The 23,250-nt window shown below is 38.8% G+C and overlaps 1 protein-coding gene across 13 annotated transcripts in view; it reads left to right on the forward strand.

The window, feature by feature from the left end:
* UTRN (utrophin) overlaps positions 1-23,250 on the forward strand; it is a 555,792-nt gene that overhangs the window by 115,164 nt on the left and 417,378 nt on the right. For all 13 annotated transcript variants that reach the window (XM_069598624.1, XM_069598629.1, XM_069598632.1 and 10 more), the window contains 5 exons: positions 15,792-15,884; positions 17,132-17,209; positions 17,552-17,644; positions 20,084-20,256; positions 22,604-22,719. In XM_069598624.1, the coding sequence (XP_069454725.1) occupies positions 15,792-15,884; positions 17,132-17,209; positions 17,552-17,644; positions 20,084-20,256; positions 22,604-22,719 (553 nt within the window). The remainder of the gene's footprint in view (positions 1-15,791; positions 15,885-17,131; positions 17,210-17,551; positions 17,645-20,083; positions 20,257-22,603; positions 22,720-23,250) is intronic.

A 23,250-nucleotide genomic window follows, 5' to 3' on the forward strand; every position in this document is an offset into this window, starting at 1 on the left:
AGTCATGTCCGACTCTTAGCAACCCCATGGACTGCAGCCTACCAGGCTCCTCCATCCATGGGATTTTCCAGGCAAGAGTACTGGAGTTGGGTGCCATTGCCTTCTCCCAGTATGCCATCTAGGTTGGTCATAACTTTCCTTCCAAGGAGTAAGTGTCTTTTAATTTCATGGCTGCAATCACCATCTGCAGTGATTTTGGAGCCCCCCAAAATAAAGCCTGACACTGTTTCCACTGTTTCCCCATCTAGTGATGGGACCAGATGCCATGATCTTAGTTTTCTGAATGTTGAGGTTTAAGCCAACTTTTCCACTCTCCTCTTTAAAGAGGTTAGCAAGAGAAAAAATGGTACTATTGAAGGGAATGGATTTTATTTCATTTCTTTTTTATCCGTGTCCTTTGGTATGTTGTGGTGACTTTAAAATGTAATTATTGATCGAGTCTACTTTTTCCGTGCAATGTGAGTCTCTCTACAGAGTAGTACTGTCCTTGTGCTGAGAAATCCAAGTAGACCCTATGGCCTCTTCTGCCATTTAGAAATTTGTTTTAAATTCCTTCCCTGGACATCTCCTTCTTGAACACCCCCCCGCACCAACCAAATTCTCAAATGCCAAATTTTGTTGATTCTAGTACCATATACATTCAACATTGTTCATTTTTCTCCATCTTTCCTGACACTGACACCCCCTTTTGCCAAGTCATTTTTATCTGAGTTAAGAATAATTAAATGCCTTTTTGGTGGGCAGAAAATCTGTGGGAATCCTGTCAGCTCAGCCATATGAGGTATCTGCCTTACATCATCTTTGAGCTACTGTACAACTCAGTGAGTTGTAGAAAATGGTTAGTAATGGAAGTGATTCTTATCCATAAAAATGCAGAGTGGCTGGAATGCAATTGATTATTTCCCCTTGGGTAGACTAGGTTTTACATCTGTTGTCAATTTATTTCAACTTTCCTTTGTTGCATTTAACATGTGGTTTAAAAATTTTTTCTTTGAACCAGTTGTAATACCTTACTGGTTTCCTGATTGCTTACTGAGTTAAAGCCTTTAATGTACTTTAATAATACATTTGTTTGAGAATCATGACTTAACTATTTGGGGAATTTATCCTTGAATATGTGGGCCATTATCATAATCTACTACTAGGTTTTCCTTTCTATGGTTCACCTTATCCATCTCCTTCCTTCTAGTTTCTACAGAATAGCTGGAGTGTATCTTAAAGTGTAAGCCTAAATACCTCTTTCTCTTCAGTAAAATCTTTCAATGGCTGTCTATTTGTTCTTATTTGGCTTTTAAGAACCTAAGAAGTTGCCCCTGCAATCTACTCTAATTTCACATTACTCTAGCTCATTATACTCTGGCCACTGAAGTGGACCTTCTCATGGCTTTAGCACGTTCTCCTTCCTCCATTTTTTTTTTTAGGCAGCTGCTACTCTTTTTTCTTGCCTGAGCTTAAATGTCACTTTCCCAAGGACACTTTTTCTGAGCTCCCAGACTTGGGCAGATATGCTCTGTATGCTAAAGTGTTAACCTTTGAAGCACTTACTATAATTGTCTTTTAACTAATTGCATCTCAAAATACTTGTCTTCCCTTTTCTAGACAGTGGTATGTTCCATGGGTGCAGGGACTGTCTATTTTATTAACTGGCACAACCTCTAGCATTTAGTAAGCATTCAGTGAGTGTCTGTACGCTTAATAAATAAATGAATGGCAGTGACAGAAACATACATTTAAATGCCTAACAGTATATACGTCCAAAAACCAGGTGAAAGTGGTTGTCTTGGAAATAGATGGAGTAGAGTATGGAATTGAGTGCAGAATGGCATAAATTGCTTTATTTCATGGAAGCAAACATTAAGGTTTTGCTGCATTTATCCACAAATCCAACCATGCAAAGTTTCCACATTTACCTGGTGTCTTGGAGATGTGCTGGAAAGATTGTTAAATCATCATTTGGATTTAATATGTATGATTCTCTTATTTATGGGAGAGGCTTCTTCAAATAGGATGTGCCTACTGAGTTCACAGTGATTAAAAATGAACTTTAAAACTTAAAATCTGCTCAATTCATTCTTCTCTAAGGGGTTTGGTTAAGAGTTTGAGAATACTGTATAATACTTGCATAGCTAAGACAGCATTTACTATACATATATATTCTTTTCGCTGCAAGTCCATGTCACAGAATACATGCCACTTTGGAGTCTGGTTATCCTGAGAAGTCACACAGTGTAGAATAATTTAGGATTATTGGGTTTGAGAAGTTATGGAAAGCATAGGAAAAAATGATTATCTAGAAGAGTTGAGAATTTGGAAATTAAATACTTATTCCTGGGTATTCTGCTCATTTATTTATGACCTCGAGCAAATTATTAGCCAGTTTTTTTTTTTTTTTTTTTTTTGGCCAGGTCACTTGGTTTTTACTCCTTTAGTTATAAAACACACTGGAGCATAATTACTTGCCTCATATTGCTAAGAAATATTGGGGCATTATTGTGAAACTTTATAGGAGATTATCATTACCTAGGAATGCTAAATTAAAACTCTATCAGGGACCCTTCCAATTTGTGGTACCCCTGATCTGTGCTGTACATATATTTTAAAGCAAAAATGGAAAAAGGCATTGGCTCATTAAGCCCACTTTATTCCATGGTCTGGTGGGTGAAGTTTGAGTGTTTTGTTCACTCTGATTTTAAGAGGCTCGTTTATTAGTGGATTCTTCTCCGAAGGGAGGCAGCGAAGGCCTCACTCTTTCAGTGTTTAGAAATTTGTTCTGACTTTAAGCCTGCATTTTCTGTGGCTGAATTTCAGAACTGCTCATCTGTCAGAGCAGAGATGTACAAATTGCAGAAGCTCTTTTATCAGTTTGGTGAGGCAGTTCTCAAAAGAAGTTTAAAGAATAAAGGTTAGGTAGAGAATAGGCCCACTTAAAAATGCTGAACTTCAGTTTGGGCAGATTTCTGCTTTTCCTTTTTCGAAGACAAAGATGAGCCAAGTTTTCATTTCGTTACTATTCCAAACTTGAACTTCAAATGTATAGAACATCAGAAAGGAAATCTGTGAAGCATTTTTAAACCATTTCAATGTGAAGAGCTTTTCCAGTATGTTCCCTTTGGAGACAGTGGGACATTGCTTTGTGTCCTGTTGTTTGCAACTCTGTTCACACTGGATGCGGTGGGTCACAAAAATAGGAGTGGGAAAGGATGTGTAGGAGAGTGCAACAAAAGCTGCCTCTATGTGCTTGGTCCCCTTCTCAGTGTCATGAGGGAGACTGTACAGGCTTCCTTGTTTGATCATAAAAAACATCTGTAGTAGAGATTTGAGTTGGAGTTACACACTGAGTTTACTATTGACTTATTTTCATGAATATGTGTATGGTGGCCAGCTAATTGTTTTAGGGGGCCGTAAACATTCACGTGGTTCCTTAAGTTTCAATTTATGTCTATTCACCAGTACCTATAAAGCAAACAGTACAGTGCATTTCATATTCCTAAACAGCTTCCTGACATGTTTTAGCTCTATTATGTAAATATTTGTTTTTTGTTGTTATTGTTTTCATTCAGTTTGATTGGTTTGGTTCCAAACATACTTGAAAACATGACCTTCACTTAGTTACTGTGGTTAAGTTAAAATATATATATATATATTAAACATTATTTAACATGCTGTGTTCATACATATTGAGGATTTAATAAATAATTTTGATTGAGGCTATTAGTATTGATACTTTGGAATTGTGGTGTTGGAGAAAACTCTTGAGAGTCCCTTGGGCGGCAAGGAGATCAAACCAGTCAATTCTAAAGGAAACCAACCCTGAATATTCATTGGAAGGGCAATTGCTGAAACTGAAGCTCCAGTACTTTGGCCACCCGATGCGAAGAGCTGACTCGTGGGAAAAGATCCTAATGCTGGTAAAGACTGAAGGCCAAAGAAGTGGGCAGCAGAGGATGAGATGGTTAAATAAAGCATCACTGATTCAATGGACATGAATTTGAGCAAACTCTGGGAGATGGTGGATGACTGGATGACAGAGGAGCCTGGTGTGCTGCAGTCCACGGCGCTGCAAAGAGTCGGACATGACTTAGCGACTGAACTTTAGTATTGCTAATCGTTAAACAGGTTTGGAAATTTGGTAGTGTATGCTAAGCCTTTGTCATTGATAATCAGTTTTGGGATTGATCTGCTGATAGGAAATGGCTTTTTCGCCTTCACCTAGAGAGAGGAGACAGAGCCACCTACCTTGTGCTTTTGCATTCAGCCCATGTAACCCTACCATCTCCATCTTAAGAGATGGGCTCTGATTGGCACATTGTGGGCCAGTGAGTTATAAACAGAGGATTCTTAAAGAGATGGTGGTTTTAGGGAAAAGAAGCTCTTTCTGTTAAAGAGGACTAGGAGATCTAGGAACCGTTTTCAACTGTTCTTGCCCTAGGAAGCTTTTGGCTCCAGTGGCTGCTGGTAGTCACTCTTCAACTATGACCAGTCCTGGTGGGAGTCAGACTGGGTGGGAAGTAGAGGGAGCTGACACTGCTATTTTTATTTTTATAATTCGTTGGGGAAATAAAAAAAATCCTGTCAACTACAAGATCTCTATTCATCATAGAATACAGAGAAAACATGATTTATTATTGAATGTTTGTGTCAGATGAGGTGCACACAGACAATTGGTAAAAGACCAGAAATCTGGACAGAATTTCATACAAACACACAATACAGTAGAACAAAGAACAGTAAGTGTGTTTCTCCTGGAAAGACAAACGGATGCTCCTTGTGCTGGTCTCCTGTCAATCTCCTGACAGACTTCTGAGATGATTTTGAAGTCTTTGTTATTTTGCACTGGAAAATTGAGGATGGATTTATCAAATTCCTGACCCCAAAATTAGGCCTGTTATGTCTTTAAGGAGAGACCTTAAGGAGAAGGAAGGGGCAGGGTGACTGCCTCTCCTTTATTAAACAAAAGAAATCTTTTCTTTACCTTTACATTACCACTATCAAAGCCCTGACTGATGCCTTGCCCTTTTCCATGGAAGGCTGTCTGTTGAGGCAGCCAGGGATTCTGTTGAGGCAGCCACTGGATTCTGCAGCCATTTCCACTGCTTTGCTAGTTGAGCATATATGGAATGAGCTGTATTATTTATTGATGCAACAGACCTCACCTGGTTATTTGTTCATGGAGTGTGCAAGTGGCCTTGCCCATGGCTGCTGCGTGTAGGAGCCTTTTGCTCTTCAGTGGCTCAGTCAGGTCTGACTCTTTGTGACCCCATGGACTGCAGCATGCTAGGCTTCCCTGTCCTTCACCATCACCTGGAGTTTGCTCAAACTCAGGTCTGTTGAGTCAGTGATGCCATCCGACCATCTCATCTTCTGTTGTCCCCTCCTTCTGCCTTCAATCTTTCCCAGCATCGGGTCTTTTGCAGTGAGTCAGCTCTTCACATCAGGTGGCCAAAGTATTGGAACTTCAGCTACACCATCAGTCCTTCCGGTGAATGTTCAGGATTGATTTCTTTTAGGATTGTGTTCCTTTTGCATCCTGGTTTTCTCAGTATCATCTCAGTTACTTTTGTTTTTACTGAAAGTGTTAGTTGCTTGGTCCTATCCGTGAACTGTAGACTGCCATGCTCCTCTGTCCATGGGATTCTCCAGGCAAGAATACTGGATTGGGTAGCCATTGCCTTCTCCAGGGGATCTTCCTGACACAGGGATCGAACCCTGGTCTCGATCAAGCTTCTAACCTGTATTGAAGGCAGGTTCTTTACCTTCTGAGCCACTTTTTGTTACATATTGTATGACCTTTTAAAATAATTAAGTGATTTTTATTGGAGTGTAATTGCTGTACAATGTTGTGTTAGTTTCTGCTGTGCCAAGAAGTGAATCTGCTATAGGTATAGATACATTCCCTCCCTTTTGGACCTCCTCACCCTGCATCCCACCCATCTAGGTCATCACAGAGCACCCAGCTGAGTTCCCTGTGCTATATGGCAGCTTCTCCCTAGCTGTCTATTTTGCTCATGGTAGTGCCTGGAATATCCCATGGACGGAGGGGCCTGGTGGGCTGCAGTCCATGGGGTTGCTAGGAGTCGGACATGACTGAGCGACTGCACTTTCACTTTTCACTTTCATGCACTGGAGAAGGAAATGGCAACCCACTCCAGTGTTCTTGCCTGGAGAATCCCAGGGACGGGGGAGCGTGGTGGGCTGCTGTCTATGGGGTCACACAGAGTCGGACACGACTGAAGCGACTTAGTAGTAGTAGTGTATCTATGTCAATCCCAATCTCCCAGTTCACCCTGTCCCCCTTGTCCTGCTTGTGTCCACGTGTTTGTTTTCTATGTCTGTGTCTCTGTTCCTGCCCTGCACAATAGTTTCATCTGTACCATTTTTCTAGATCCCATATGTATGCATTAATATATGGCATTTGTTTTTCTTTTTCTGACTTCACTCTGTATTACTTTTGATTTTTTGAAAGATATTATTGGATTTAACTTGTATTTTACGGTATTCTATAATTTCTAAGGCAAATGCACCTTCATTACTTTGACTCCTTTGTGAGCACAGCAACTATCACTGCTGTGTAGCTACTGTGACGTGAGTTGGATTGCCTGAGCCATGTGCTTCTCCAGACTCTCTCTCCTTCCTTTTCCTCTTGCCCTCCCTTCTTCCAAACAAGCTTCTAAATGGAATCTTGTCCAGCTCGTAAGGACTTGTGCTGACCACCACGAATTCTTAAAGAGGCTGGCCGAGAGCCATGCACTCACTCACTCTTTAAGTGACTGTGGCACATTTTGCCGGCTTTCCTTTGTCAAGGTGCTTACTGACCTGCTTGGCATTTTATTGCTCTTGTTTTGCTTTTCAGTTGAAAGCAGTGCAGCTTTCGCTCTTTTGCCGTGGACTGAATCATAAAGTAGGCACTGAAGATTATGCACTCTTCATTTCATCCATTAAGCTGTATGCTTTATAATTATTGTGAACCTAATTTCATCAGTTTGTTTAATTTTTCCTAGAGATCAATTCAGTCAGTTTAGTCGCTCAGTTGTGTCCAACTCTTTGCGATCCCACGGACTCAGGCACGCCAGGCTTCCCTGTTCTTCACTATCTCCTGAAGTTTGCGCCAACTTATGTCATTGAGTTGGTGATGCCATCCAACCATCTCATCCTCTGTCACCCTCTTCTCCTCCTGCTTTCAATCTTTCTCAGCATCAAGGTCTTTTCCAACAAGTCAGTTTTTCACATCAGGTGGCCAAAGTATTGGAGCTTCAGCTTCAGCATCAGTCCTTCCAATGAATAATCAGGACTGATTTCCTTTAGGATGGACTGGTTGGATCTCCTTGCAGTCCATGGGACTCTCAGGAGTCTTCTCCAACATCACAGTTCAAAAGCATCAATTCTTCGGCACTCAGCTTTCTTTACAAGTCCAACTCTCACATCCATACATGACTACTGGAAAAACCATAGCTTTGATCAGATGGACCTTTGATGAAGTGATGTTGTTCAGTCATGTCTGACTCTTTTGCAACCCCGTGGACTATAGCCTGCCAGGTTCCTCCATCCATGGGATTTTCCAGGCAAGAGTACTGGAGTAGGTTGCTGTTCCTTTCTCCAGGGCATCTTCCAAACCCAGGAATTGAACCTGAGTCTCCCACATTGCAGGCAGACACTTTACCATTTGAGCCACCAGGCAAGCCCCTTTGATACCACTTTTTAAATGGTTTGGGCTTCCCTGATAGCTTAGCTGGTAAAGAATCCACCTGCAATGTGGGAGACCTGGTTTTGAGCCCTGGGTTGGAAAGATTTTCTGGAGAAGGGAAAGTCTACCCACTCCAGTATTCTGGCCTGCAGAATTCCATGGACTGTATAGTCTATGGAGTCACAAAGAGTTGGACATGGCTGAGTGACTTTCACTTCACCTCACTTTTTAAAGTGTATATTTCTTTTATACAGTAATAGACATTACAAAAATTAGATGGTAGAGTAAATCCAAAGAGACTTTTTAAAACCACTCTTAATTCTGCCATCAAGAGAAAAAGTACATTTTTGTTGTAAAATAGTTAAAAGAAATCCTTTTACATATACACATAATTAACCAAAATGACGTTGTACGTGGTGCTCACTGATTCATTATTGATTTTTAAGAAAAAAAAAAAGGATTACAAGAGGTACATTTTTATTAGTGCTGAGATTTGGGATTCATAAATTAAAGATTCTTTTTTAAAATATTAAAAGATGTATTAAAGTAAATCGTTCACTTCTTTTTGAGTTTTTAAAGTAACTCCTTGCAAAAAAAATCACTCAGAAGAAGAGAGAAAGAGACTATTCAACTTACCATATGTTATCAGATGCTGGAGCATCATTTTAAAATTGATTGGGGCATCAGACTGACCTGAGAAGAATGCAAAAAATACGATGGCATGTACACTATATGGGCTTCCCAGGTGACTAGTGGTAAAGAATCCACCTGCCAGTGCAGGAGACATGAGAGACTCAGGTTCGATCCCTGATTTGGGAGGATCCTCTAGAGTAGGAAATGGCACCTCATTCTAGTATTCTTGACTGAGATAACCCCATGGACAGAAGAGCCTGGTGGGCTGTGTCCATGGGGTTGCAAAGAGTCAGACGTGACTGTGCACAGCACATATACACTATATACGTGTGTGTGTGAGAGTGTGTGTATGTGTGTGTGTATGCCATATCTATGGGGGCTTCCCAGGCGGCTCAGTGGTAAAGAATCTGCCTGCCAATGCAGGAGACACAAGAGACTTGGGTTGAGTTCCTGGGTCGAGATGGTTCCCTGGAGGAGGAAATGGCAACCTACTCCAGCATTCTTGTATGGGAAGTCCCATGGACAGAGGAGCCTAGTGGGGTACAGACCATGGGATTGCAGAAGATTTAGATACAGTTTAGCGACTAAACAACAAAAAAGGCTAAATGCTGCTCAAGGCTTATTTGTCTTTCAAATTCAGGATTATTCATGTGTACTATTTTGTGTTTATTGAAAAACTATGGAAACCCTCGCTTGTAAATGGGGAGGGTGACTTGAGTTTGGCATTTCTGCAGGGCCAGGCACAAAGGAGGTATTCACCAGATATTTGTCCAATTGAATTATTAAACTGTATTCTCTCTGTCAGAGAAATTTCTGCAAATAAGTCTCAGCAGAGAATTAAAAATCTAAATAAAAGTTTAACTGTTGGGCTGAATCAATTTTTATTTTTATTCAGCAATGACTTCTGACATTTCCAGCTGTTTCCCAGGGTGGATCCCATGTTTAGAGCCTGTGATTTGAAAGTACCAGAGATGCTTTAAAGCCATGAACTTGGAACAGAATTTTCATTTTTAGTTCATTTACATGTGGTCTATATCTTGTTTGCTGTCTTTGGGAAGTCATTAAATAAATATACCCTCTCCTTTTCTCCTCCCACCTCACCACTAATTAACTGTTTCCTTCCCTGTATGTCAGGACCCTGTGCTCTCTAAATTGTAATTTTAGTTGCAATGCAGTATGGACTTTGAGAACCTGGGTTTGGAGTCAGACCTTGTGGTATCATTGCCTGGTTCTGCCTCTCATCTGTCATGTCACTTCTGTGTCTCAGTTTTCTTACCTTAAAGTTCTATTTAAAGAAACAAAGAATGCGTTTAATCTATATTGATCTCTTAGAACATAACCGATACATAGTAAGTCATGCTATTATTATGTCTAAACTTTTCATGTTTCCACTGTCAGTTTTTGTATGGCCCATGAGCTAAGAATGGTTTTCACATTTTTAGGTGGTTGCAAAATCAAAAAAAGATCTCATGATGCATGGACAGTATATGAAGTTCAGATTTCAATGTCCACAGATCAAGTTTGTTGAAACACAGACAATGTTTCCTTCAGCTTATCTGTGTATATATTGCTTGTGCTGCTTTTACATCATGACAACAGGCTTGAGAAGTTTCAGTAGCGACCTCCTGGCCAGCAAAGACTAAATGAAATACTATCTGAACCTTTACAAAAGGCATTTTCTGCCCTCTGTTGTAAGACACAAATCACTGAATCACCATACTTACAGGCATAACTTTACTAGTTGGTAGGTGGAAAGGGGTCATGGTTCTTTCCATCTGTATCTGGGACATTCCTAAATTGTGTTTTTTTCAGGAATATGCAGTATTTTGTAGTGATTGGCCGTGGGTGTGGGGAGCGTGAATGTGTGTTTTATATGTAAGTTCTGAACCGCAGAACTTGTTTTGAATTTGTAAGAGCCCTGGTCCCTTCCTTCCCTCAGGTTGTATGGTAATTTAACATTTTGAGGAATGACAGAACAGTTTTCCACAGTGGCTGCGTCATTTTACATTGTTGCCAGCAAAGTACAGGGTTCCAGTATTTCACTTGCTCCCCAACACTTGTTATTTCTCTCCAGTCTTGTTATTTTCTATTGTGGCTGCTTTTTAAATTAGCTATCTTAGATGTGAGGTGGTTTCTTATTGTGATTTTAATTTGCCTCTCTCTGATGGATGTTAAGTGTCTTTTCATGAAAGTGAAAATGAAGGTTGCTCGGTTGTGCCGGACTCTTGACTCTGTGACCCCATGGACTATACAGTCCATGGAATTCTCCAGACCAGAATACAGGAATGGGTAGCCTTTCCCTTCTCCAGTGGATCTTCCCAACCCAGGGATTGAACCCAGGTTTCCTGCATTGCAGGTGATTCTTTACCAGCTCATCCACAAGGGAAGCCTAAGAATACTGGAGTGGGTAGCCTATCCCTTCTCCAGTGGGTCTTCCTGACTCAGGAATCAAACCAGGGTCTCCTGAGCTTAGTATAATCTATATTGCAGTGAAACCTAATTTAAGGGAAAAAATCTCCACTGAGGAAATCCATGGGCTGTATTTTCCTTCCTGCAGGTGTATGTGGTGCTTCTGAAGGTACCAGCTGGAAGTCACAGTGACCATGTCGTCACTGGGAATGGGGTAGGGGAGTTAGGAGAATAGTGACATAGCACAAAGCATATTTCATATGCATTGCCATCAATATTTTCCTGAAATCTGGAAAATGAATAAAGCAGTTGAGTTGTTACTGTTGGATTTGTTTTGGTTTTTAAAACATGTAAAGACATTGATTTACCTTATATGAGTGATTAGCTTCTGGAAGGACAGAACTAAGTCTCAGTTACCTTTGTTTCAAGAGAATGTTTCACAAGGAGTTTTCCTGAAGATGTGTTGCTCAGTGAACAAATGAATGAGCTGGACAAGAGAGAGGAAAAGGGTGTCTGATGAAGGAAAGTGAATGCTGCCCCTTGATGAATGCCTCCTGCTTTAACCACTGAGCAGCAGTGGAGCTTAAGGAAGAATCTACTGCGTTTGCTGCTGAGTTATGCTTGTCTCACAGTGCATACGTAAAGTGCAGGTGTGCTCTTGTAGAATCACGTTCATTGTTTTTGAATGGGATGTATCCGTACAGGTCACTGAATTGGTGAATTTGGGGCTTGGAAGATCTTTCCCTGTGAAGTGACACTAACATACTCAAGGTCCGAATTTGCTTTTACATGCCTGCCTGAGATGAAGTGCTTATTTGTTTCACCCTTTCTTTCAGCTGTTGTTGACATTTTATGGCACTTTTATGACAGTATAAAACATGAAGGTTATGCTTCTGATATGAATGATAATTCCAAACATTAATTGAACCTCTGTCATCATCAGATGAGTCAGTAGATGTAGAAAGGCCACTTTTCTAAAGTTACATGGCTGGTAAGAGGCTGGTCTACAATTAGGTTCTGAATGGGCATTCATAATTGCTTGTAATATGGACTAATACTCTTATTTATACATTTTTCAGTTTATGTGTTTGTTCTGTTTTTGGCTGCACTGGCTGTTTGTTGTGGTGCACGGGCTCTTCACTGTGGCCTGTGGACTTTCTCTAGTTGTGGTGCGAGGGCTTAGTTGCCCTGTGGCGTGTGGGATCTTAGTTTCCTGACCTGAGATTGAGCAGCAAGTTAGAATGAACATGGACCCCTGCACTGGAAGGTGGATTCTTAACCCCTCGATCACCAGGGAAGTCCTTGACTAATATATTTACTATATTTTATTCTATGCTGGTCTGTGTTATTTTATTTCTTTTTTGGAAAATGGATAATGTAGTGGATTTAAGAATGGATAAATGCCACCCAGGGGCTTTCCTGGTGGCTCAATGGTAAAGAATCCACCTGTCATTATAGGAGCTGTGCATTCGATCCCTGGGTTGGGAAAGTCCCCTGGAGAAGGAAATGGCAACCCACTCCAGTATTCTTGCCCAGGAAATCCTATGGACGGAGGAGCCTGGTGGGCTATGGTCCATGGAGTTGCAAAGAGTTGAACATGACTTATTGACTAATCAGCAACAATCACAAATGCTGCCCAGACATTATTTAGCTGCCTGTATCCTCAGTATTCTTAAGATCCTTTCTGTGCTTGGATATCTCTATTTGTTTCTTCCATGAACTTTACCTGTATCCTTGTCTGTTTGTTCTAAGACCAGTGTTGTTCACCTCTTCCTAAAAGGGAATCTGGATATTTGGTGGCTACTTTGCTTAAGTGTACTTGGGTGGGTTTTGAGAGGAGGAAGGTAGGGGTAGCAGATGATTGGGGCCGTCTCTGCTCTTTGCTTTTACTGACAGCAGGTAAGGAGTCTTAAAAAAAATTTTTTTTTTTTCTTTTTTAAAATTTTGGCCACACCTTGAGGCATGTGGGATCCTAGTTTTTTTTGCCAGGGATCTAACCCATACCCCTGCATTGGAAACATGGAACGGTCCCAAGAAGTCTTTAATGTGCAGGAATCTTTCCTGCTCTGCCTCAGGGTATTGCCTCTGGATCTGGCCTCCTGCATCACGCAAATCTTTATATTATGTGATAGATGGAGATCATCTATGTGTTTCTGACATCATTGCTGCTAACACAGTGGTAGGTGGAAATAAAAACCAGCTTTGTTTCAGATATAAATACATGATAGTTTATTCTTTACCGATTCTGTGGTGAAGACTTTACCATACCTCCCTTCATTTAGAATATGTGAACTATGGAAAAGCCACCTGATAAAAACCATTGGTTGAGTATATGTTATATGTAATCAAAATCATAAGAAATCAAGAGGAGAGGGAAAAAAGGGAAAATGCAAAGTTTAGGAAACTTCCCGCTTATCCATGTCAAGCTCAGTATAATTCTGTTTCATATGATTTCATGTTTTTTAAAGTGAAGAATAATGAAGATACAATAATTAATGGTTATAAAATATCTTTATTACTGATAAGAACTAAGACTGTTAATCTCTGGAGATTTCATGCTGGAAGAGAACAATTTGATTCAACATAATTATGAAACATTTATTATACTGTGCTTTATAACCTTTTCACCTAATATTAATTTTTTAATTTTTATAATAACCTGTGATTTAGAAGACAGTTAAGTTGGTGATTTAGGTTCACTACTTAGTTAATGGTCATATTGAGATTTTCCATGAGTAATTGTCCTGTTGCATACAACTGTGATGTCACACAGAGACAAGGTCTATCTGTGAATGAACTTGGATTTTCTGGCATTAGACAATAGAATATATTCATCAGGGGAACTTCATGCTTCTCTGGTGGCTTGATGGTAAAGAATCTGCCTTCAGTGCAGGAGACCCAGCTTTGATCCCTCAGTTGGGAAGATCCCCCAAAATGGGAAATGACAACCCACTCCAGTATTCTTGCCTGGAAAATCCCATGGACAGAGGAGCCTAGTAGGCTACAGTCCACGCGGTTGCAAAGAGTCAAACACGACTGAGCAACTAACAACATCAGAAACAAAGAGTTTAGAAATTATGTAAGTTTTGTCATTTAAAATACAGGACTCATACTGAGTTTAGACACAGAGCCAAAAATATTCTAATCATTCAGAAGTTAGTAGCTAGAAATACAGACCAAGCACAGACCAAGCACCAGAGAGTGAATTGGAGAGCTGAAATTGATGACGACATGATGTGCTTCCATGAATGGAAATAGCGAAAGCCACGGTTATACTGTGAATGTCAAGTGTAGAGCTGGAAGAGGAATACGCTGTTCTCTTTGGTCTCTGCACCCAGGTGTTCTATGCTGACTTATATTTTTAACACCTCTTCCTTCTCAGGAATACATTGGACTCTTGAACAACATGGGGTATTATAGGTGCTGATGCTGCAGAATTGAAAACCCACAAATAATTTAATTAGCTCTCTCCTGTCCCAGTTCCATATCAGTGAATTCAACCAACCACGGATCATATAATATTGTAGTATTTCAGTTCAGTTCAGTCGCTCAGTCGTGTCCGACTCTTTGCAACCCCATGAATCGCAGCATGCCAGGCCTCCCTGTCCATCACCAACTCCCGGAGTTCACCCAAACTCATGTCCGTCGAGCCATGATGCCATCCAGCCATCTCATCCTCTGTCGTTCCCCTCTCCTCCTGCCCCCAATCCTTTCCAGGATCATAGTCTTTTCCAATGAGTTAACTCTTCACATGAGGTGACCAAAGTGTTGGAGTTTCAGCCTCAGCATCAGTCCTTCCAATGAACACCCAGACCTGGTTTCCTTTAGGATGGACTGGTTGAATCTCAAGAGTCTTCTTCAGCACCACAGTTCAAAAGCATCAATTCTTCAGTGCTCAGCTTTCTTCACAGTCCAACTCTCACATCCATACATGACCACTGGAAAAACCATAGCCTTGACTAGACGGACCTTTGTTGGGAAAGTAATGTCTCTGCTTTTTAAAATGCTATCTAGGTTGGTCATAACTTTCCTTCCAAGGAGTAAGCGTCTTTTAATTTCATAGCTGCAATCACCATCTGCAGTGATTTTGGAGCCCCCCAAAATAAAGTCTGACACTGTTTCCACTGTTTCCCCATCTATTTCCCATGAAGTGATGGGACCATTATGTCTACTACTGTGGGTAGGAATCCCTTAGAAGAAATGGAGTAGCCATCATGGTCAACAAAAGAGTCTGAAATGCAGTACTTGGATGCAATCTCAAAAATGACAGAATGATCTCTGTTTCCAAGGCAAACCATTCAATATCATGGTAATCCAAGCCTATGCCCCAACCAGTAATGCTGAAGAAGCTGAAGTTGAATGGTTCTATGAAGACCTACAAGACCTTTTAGAACTAACACCCCAAAAAGATGTCCTTTTTCATTATAGGGGACTGGAATGCAAAAGTAGGAAGTCAAGAAACACCTGGAGTAACAGGCAAATTTGGCCTTGGAATACGGAATGACGCAGGGCAAAGGCTAATAATAGAGTTTTGTCAAGAGAACGCACTGGTCATAGTGAACACCCTCTTCCAACAACACAAGAGAAGACTCTACACATGGACGTCACCAGATGGTCAACAGCGATATCAGATTGATTGCATTCTTTGCAGCCAATGATGGAGAAGCTCTATACAGTCAGCAAAAACAAGACCGGGAGCTGACTGTGGCTCAGATCATGAACTCCTTATTGCCAAATTGTAGTATCTGCTACTTAAGAAAAAAAAAAAATCCACCTGTAAGTGGACCTGTAGGATTTAAACTGTGTTGTTCAATGGTCAACCACATTTATCATAGTCAAAGCATATTGACATTAACCACAGTTTTATTTACTCCTTTTCTAAGAAATAATGCAGTTTATATCTTTCAGCTTATAACATTTGTTATAGAATTCAAGGTTCTTTGTGCTTTTTTCCATACAAGGCAAATTTGTATTGTCTGCTGATCACCCAGGCTTGTAACTGAAAAAAAAAAAAATCGCAATTTATGTGTGAAATTTCTGCTGCTGATATTGTACTTTTCTTTTATAGAGTGGAAAACCACCCATCAGTGATATGTTCACAGACCTCAAGGATGGGAGGAAGCTATTGGATCTTCTAGAAGGCCTCACAGGAACCTCACTGGTGAGAAATGTTATCTTCTAGAACCAGTCTAATGGAGTATCTCTTATAGCTGATACTTAAAGACCCTCTGGGGGTCCTTACAATGTAAAAGCTGATATAGGAACATAAAAAAAGGGTTTTAATGAATTTTTTGATGGAGCTATATTTAGGCTTTATTGAGGACTCTATTTTTATCCAAAAAATTACTCTTTATTTTTATTGCTCTCAGGCAGTAGAGAATTACAAAGAAGGATGGATGTGTAAAGAAGGTATGATATTTTGAATAGTGGAAAGTAGAGACAAATATGTTTAATGTTATTTAACAAATGGTTAAAAAAAGTTATCAAAACTGATGACATCTATTTTTATTCAGATTTTCCGTATTCTCTTCATGTTTGTTTCATCGTCAAATCCAACTCTATTACTTTAGGTGCACAGTACCTAATACTCACACAGAAGTAAGTTTGCCAATGAAGAGGATGCATTTTATGGGTACAAACTTTGACACTAGAGGTAGAATTACTATAAAAGGTATAGAGAGATGCACTTCTGAAGATGAAGTTCTTTCTTACTAGAGTGTGGGATGTTACACTCTACCTTTTGCACCAGATGGTGGGCAGGCACCTACTGGAGAAACTGATCCCTTTCTTAGATAAGATTCCCTGGCCAGTGAGGCAGAAAGAAGCCTCCCAGGTCACCTTGGCCCAGTTGGCAATTCCGGCCTTCCCAGCGGGACCTCGTGATGCTATCTGGATCCTAGTATAGCACCTCTGAATCCCCTCTGCTCTGTCTACACTAGTGCAGGTGGAGGTGATGTAACTTCTAAATCTTTGTGCCTTCAGCCCAATTGAGACAGAATAAGCTTTTTCCCTGGTGGAGCATTGGTTCCCAAGCTTGTTTGTACCTTAGAATCACCAGGGAAATCTTGTACAAATTCCCAAACCAAACTACACTCAAGGCTCATTAAAACACAATCATAGGGAGTGGGATTGGACACAGCATTGGTGTTTTGGGAAGATCCCTAGGGAATTCCAGTGATCAGGCAATGCTAAGGAACCACTATCTTAGGATGCTATTTGTGGGAGGATTTGCATTCTGTCAGTGCTGGCCTCCATGGTGGTCTGAGAACCCAGTGTGGGCTCCTAGCACAGAGTGGATCTGTAGGCTGAGCTGCTGGTTCATGTGCCTCTCAATGCACGTGTCAATGCAATGATTGACAGCAACATGGAGGGACACTGTCTCATTTGCTTTTGTGTTGTGCTTTCCAGCCAAAAGAACGTGGCTCCACAAGGGTGCACGCTTTAAATAATGTCAACAGAGTGCTGCAGGTTTTACATCAGAATAATGTAAGTTTGTCGTGTGACTTTGGGGGTCCTTTGATGCCATTGGGATGATTTATTACGAAACCAGCCACCTGCTCTGGGCAGCGGTGTCAACCGATTTTTAGAAACATTTCTCATATGAGAAGTATTGAACCTTTTCTATGAGTGAAGGAATGGTGGTGCTTTTTTGTGATTACTATATTGATCTATTATTTAAGTAATACATTTTTGTGACTTTGGTTTACCTGACTCTCTAAAGTGAAAATTTTCTTATCATTTACTTATATTGTTGTCCAAATGTGCTAAACCAAAAACCTGGGTTTCTGTAGAAAAGTCGTCTTAAAAGTTATTTTTTCATTTTACTAGGTGGATTTAGTGAATATAGGAGGAACGGACATTGTAGATGGAAATCACAAACTGACTTTAGGATTACTTTGGAGCATCATTTTGCACTGGCAGGTGGGGAAATTTTCAATTACTTCTTAATAGGAATTGGGAATGGATCATATGTGTATTAGTTTCTTAGAGCTGCCACAGGGTACCACAAACTGGGTGGCTTCAACAATAGAAATTTGTTTTTTCACAATTTTGGAGGCTAGAAATTGGAGATCCAGGTGTCAGCAAGGTTGGTTTCTTCTTTATTGGTAGGTGGCTACCTTTTTCTTGTCTTCTCATGTGGTCTGTGTATATCTGTGTCCTAATCTTTGCTTATTCCAAGATACCAGTCATACTGGATTAGGGCTAACATATGTGATCTCATTTTACCTCAACTACTTTTTTACAGATTCTATTTCTAAATACATCCCTATGGTGAGGTGCTGGGGGTTAGGATTTCAACATACGAATTTGGAGAAAGGATATAATTCAACTTATTTGGAATGAAAAGCCTGACAAACTGCTCTATTTTCCTGGCATAGAGAAAAAGTATCTATTTTTTAAATATTGACCCAGAGAGATGTTATGGGGAGGGAGGTGGGAGGGGGGTTCATGTTTGGGAATGCATGTAAGAATTAAAGATTTTAAAATTAAAAAAAAAAAAAATCCCAGGCTTATGGAAGCATTGCAAAAATAACTCAAAGAATTCCTGGATACCTTTCACTCAGATTTTCCAAATGTTAACAGCTATTTGTATTTTTGTGTTTTCTCTCTCTGTCCCTCTTTCACTAAATAGTTAAGTGTGTATTTTGTAAAAGCAAATTATTTTTCTAAAAACAAGAAGTTTTCTCATATAACAATATATTAAAATAATAAAAATATCAAATACATAATATTTATATATTGTTATAAATCTATTTATACATTATTATATTTATAATGCTAATATTAATCATTATACAATTATTATACTATACCCTAACAAATACTGTATAATTAGTAAAATCAGGAAGATAATATTGAAACAAAATAATTATGTGATCTAGAGATCTGATGGAGATTTTGTCAATTGCCCCAATAATATCGTTTAGAGAAAAGAATACAGGACTATGAATTACATTATTTTTTCTTGCCTTTTGAGTCATCTTTAATCTGGCATAATTTCTGAGTATTTCTTTGCACTGCATGATATTGACGTTTTTGAAGAGTACTGGATAGTTTTTTTGTAGAATGTTCTTCCTTGTGGGTTTGACAGATATTTCCTCTTGATTAGATTTAGGTTATTCATTTGTGGGATAAATGCCACAAAAATGTTGCTGAGTTTTTCTTAATATACCATATCACAAAGCACATGCTGTCTGGTATTTTTTTTCCGGCTGTATTAACTCATCATTTGGGTAAGGTGAACTCTGCCAGTGTCTCCACTGTAAGGTGACTGCCCTTTGCTATTGAAAAGTATCTTGTGGAGATATATTTTGAGACTTTGTAAATATTCAGCTACTTATTAAACTTTTGTCCGTTATTTTTAAGATCCGTTAGTAGTTGTTGTTGTTTAGTCGCTATGTCCTGTCCCTCTTTTGTGACCCCATGGACTGTAGCCTGCCAGGCTCCTCTGTCTATAGGATTTCCAAGGCAAGAATACTGGAGCGGGTTGCCATTTCCTTCTCTAGGGGATCCTTCCCACCCAAAGACTGAACCAATGTCTCCTGCACTGACAAGCGGATTCTTTACCACTGAGCCATCAATTATTATTATGGTGCTTGGCAAAGTGATTTTCTAATTTCATCATTTCTTCTACATTTGTTAATTATCTTTCCACTTGTGAGGAAGAGCTTTCCCTTGTGTCTTGTTTCTCTGTATCTGTCTATCTATTCACTTATATATCTGTGCACACTGATGGATTTTTACTTATTTAGTAGGTTATGATCTTTCACTATCATTATTTATTTTATAGGCCCCTTTAAGTTGGCTCTTGTGTGTGTGTGTTTTTTTTTAATGTCCACACCATTATTTGAACACTTCCTTAAAACATATGTATTAATTTAGAATAGTAACATAAAATATTATTTCTAGATTTTAATTGTTACTGCCATCAGGAAATGCAATTCATTTTGGATTTCGTAGTCAATCAAATTCTTCCCTTCTTTCTCATTTCTGTAGAAAATAAAAATTGATTTTTCCTCCTGTTAAAAGATGTTTGCAAATGTATAGTTTTAAAATATTTTTTGTGGCTATGAAATTAGTGTTCACTGTAACCAAATGTATTAAAAATATTGCTAAGATATAGAAAATGCCATGATATGTAAAGATGAGGTTAAAGTGACCTCTGAATCAAAATCATTACTGTTAAAATGTTTAAATCATTATATGTTAAAATGTTTTCCAGTGTTTAAAGGAAACTTTTGAAATAAAATGAATACCATTGGCCTGGCCCAATGGTTCATGAATATAGCATTCCTTATTCAAGGACTTGATTCTAGTTACTACTTGGAGTTATTGGCAGGTGGTGTTTCATTTGAACAGGTGAAAGATGTCATGAAGGATATCATGTCAGACCTGCAGCAGACGAACAGCGAGAAGATCCTGCTGAGCTGGGTGCGCCAGTCCACGAGGCCATACAGTCAGGTCAACGTCCTCAACTTCACCACCAGCTGGACAGATGGGCTTGCCTTTAATGCTGTGCTCCACCGACATAAGTGAGATGTGACTCTTCTTAGCTGTGCAGATTTGTACAAATCTGTACATCCTTTCTGTCTCTCCCTACTTAATCCCTCCTAATGTCCTTTCCCATGACCACTCTCTCCTCTGCACATGCTCTCTGAAAACATAAAAAAAAAGAAATATCATAGAAAAAAAAAACCCACCCATCACATTTTGTTTCCATAGGACTTAAATGCCACAGTGTACAAAACCCATGATTTCTTGTGCATATTTGTAAGTTAAAAAATGTAAAATAATTCACATAGTTCAAGCCCACTCGTTCCCCACTACGCCAATGATATACACAAAGAACTGTGATACTTTTCAGCCTTCTGCTAAAAGAAAAAACTATAAATTTAGTGCAATCCCACTTAAAAATAGATAAATGATTTTTTTTTTTTTCATGAAACTTGTGATCAGAGTCTGATTCTATAATAAAAGACCAAGGAATCAAAAGGAGCCACTTCACTCTTGAAGAAGAGACAGGCTAAAGTACTTTCCAAACAGAAAGCAAGACTAATTATGAAGCTATATTAATTGAGACTATATAGCACTACCAATAAAGTACAATGTAATAATAAGCTGAAGCATAAGAAATTGCCAATATTTGACTGTTTTTGACACGTAAGAATGGCAGTTTCATGTGGTTCAACCTAAGGGAATAAATAGCTCAGAAAGAGCTCCATTCTGATCTACAACTGAGCCAACGCTGCAGATTAATAGATGGCATGGAATAAGTGGAAATGCATGAATTGGATCCCTGCATCACCATATCCCCAATAAATGCCAGATGCAGCAAGAATTTAATTGTGAAAGGCAAAATTTGTTATGTGTTTTATCCCTCTTGTAAATTATTTATTGTCTCAAGTTTTATTTCCTGTATGTTCTTTACTGATATATAAAAATGCAGCTGACTTTTCTATGGCTTATATCTAGAAGATTATTAAATTCTGATAAATTTCAAATTTGTTATTGTAGGTTTTATTTTGTTACTGTAGGTTTTTTTCATGAATTATAATAATTTTTCTCTCCTTCCCTCCCTTCCTCTTTCTTTCCCTCCTCTTCTCTTTCCCCTTTATTTGTGCCTTGTCCTTCAATATAATGTTAATCTAAATTGGTAGTACTGAGACAGAATGCCTTGTTCTTTAATGTTTTACCATAATGCTGTAATTTGCTGTAGTTTTTTTTTCATATACCTTTTATCTGATTTAAAAAACCCCAGTCTTCTTCATCTCCTTTATCAGTTTAAGGAGGTTGTCCTCTGTTTCTAGTTGGTTAAGAGATGCTGCCAGAAAACTTGAATTGTAGCTAAAACATTTTTCTATCTATTGCTTGACTGAACAGAAATGTATGGAGTATCTTCTGAGTGCTGGGCATAGGACGTAGAACAGAGATAAAAAGCAAGCAAAAATCCCAGTCCTCCTTCTTGGAATTAATGTTCAAATAGAGGGAAGGAGGCAATTTAAAAAAAAAATGGAAATGTAAGTTGTGTGGCATATAGAAGTGGTAAATATTGCCGAAGAAAAATCTATCAGGCAAGATGAGAGGAATTACCTGGCATGTGGGAGGTCCCTGGGTGCAGGGGTGTGAGTAAGGAGTGTAACAGGAGATGGAGTCAGAGAGGAAACTGGGGGTGGGGTGATGGAGGCAAATCTCAGAAAGGTAGGTTGGTCCAAGGTGCAAGAGCAGATAGAGCACAAAGAAAATGATCAACTTTTAAGCAGTCAGGGTGACAATAATGTCCAATTTGTGGGATTAAAAGAAAATCACGATAGAAATGAAATACTAAACAATAGCTCTATGGAGCAGAGTGGATGGAAATTCTCTTAGGGATTTTTGCCTTAGAAATATCCTGTGAAGTGATTAGAGCTGGATTTTCTATCCTGCTAATCTTGGTCTTTTAATCAGAGATTTTAGTCCATTAACATTATTGTGATAACTGATGTATTTACAGAAGTTCATTCTTAAATTTATTTTGAGCTCATTTTCTTGCTTTTTCTTCTTGTCTTCTCGTAGGTTTTTCCTCCTTTTTTTTTTCTTTTTTTCACTATTTGGAAAATAGTATATCATTTCTAGTCATTCAGTGGCTACTCTAGAATTTTAACAGCATATTTAACCAATACAAAAATCTTAGAATTTTTTTTTACCTGTCAATTTCATATTTATAGATTATTTTATAAAGTATTATAGATTTGACAAGCTTTTGGGATATACATGATAAACTTTTAAATTTATAGTCACAAATAAATAAGTAAAAAACTGAAATGTATATGATTACAACAGTAACAACTTTTTCCCCATGTATTTCATCATCACTGAATTTTATTTGCATGCTAATTTCAGACCTGATCTCTTCAGCTGGGATAGAGTTGTCAAAATGTCCCCAACTGAGAGACTTGAACATGCCTTCAGCAAGGCTCAAACTTATTTGGGAATTGAAAAGCTATTAGATCCTGAAGGTATTGTTCAGTGTTTAATTTCAACCTTGGTTTTGCTTTACAATTTTGTTGAATACTTGAAATGCAGTATTTTTGTTTGTTTGTTTGTTTGTTGTTGTTCTCTCTTTGTAGAAAGAATTGTGAGAGTTAAGGAAGTGCTTTTCCTTTTGAAATATGGTACAAGACTTTGTATTATAGACATAATACTTTTGTGCTTAACAATTTCTAGGATCCTTCAGGAGGAAATTTAATTACATCACAGAAGAATAGTTAATAAATACCAGTATAAGATTTAATGTTTTAGGAAAACAAAATTCTTAGACAAACAATTTAGTGTTTGGTTCATTTCATTAAAATGTGTTTTTTGTATGAACGAGCTTCTTATATACGATGTGAAAACTCTACTTATGAATGTTGCAAGACTGAAGTCTAGACTTATTTTCATAATATGAATGAAATCTGTGACATTACCTTAAATGGCAGCTTATCTTTTAGCCTGTGGGGGAAACTTTTAGAGAAGATTTTTAAGAAATGGGATATTGCACAAAAATC

This window comes from Ovis canadensis, chromosome 8 (assembly GCF_042477335.2).
Source record: "Ovis canadensis isolate MfBH-ARS-UI-01 breed Bighorn chromosome 8, ARS-UI_OviCan_v2, whole genome shotgun sequence".
Classification (NCBI taxonomy): Eukaryota; Metazoa; Chordata; class Mammalia; order Artiodactyla; family Bovidae; genus Ovis; species Ovis canadensis.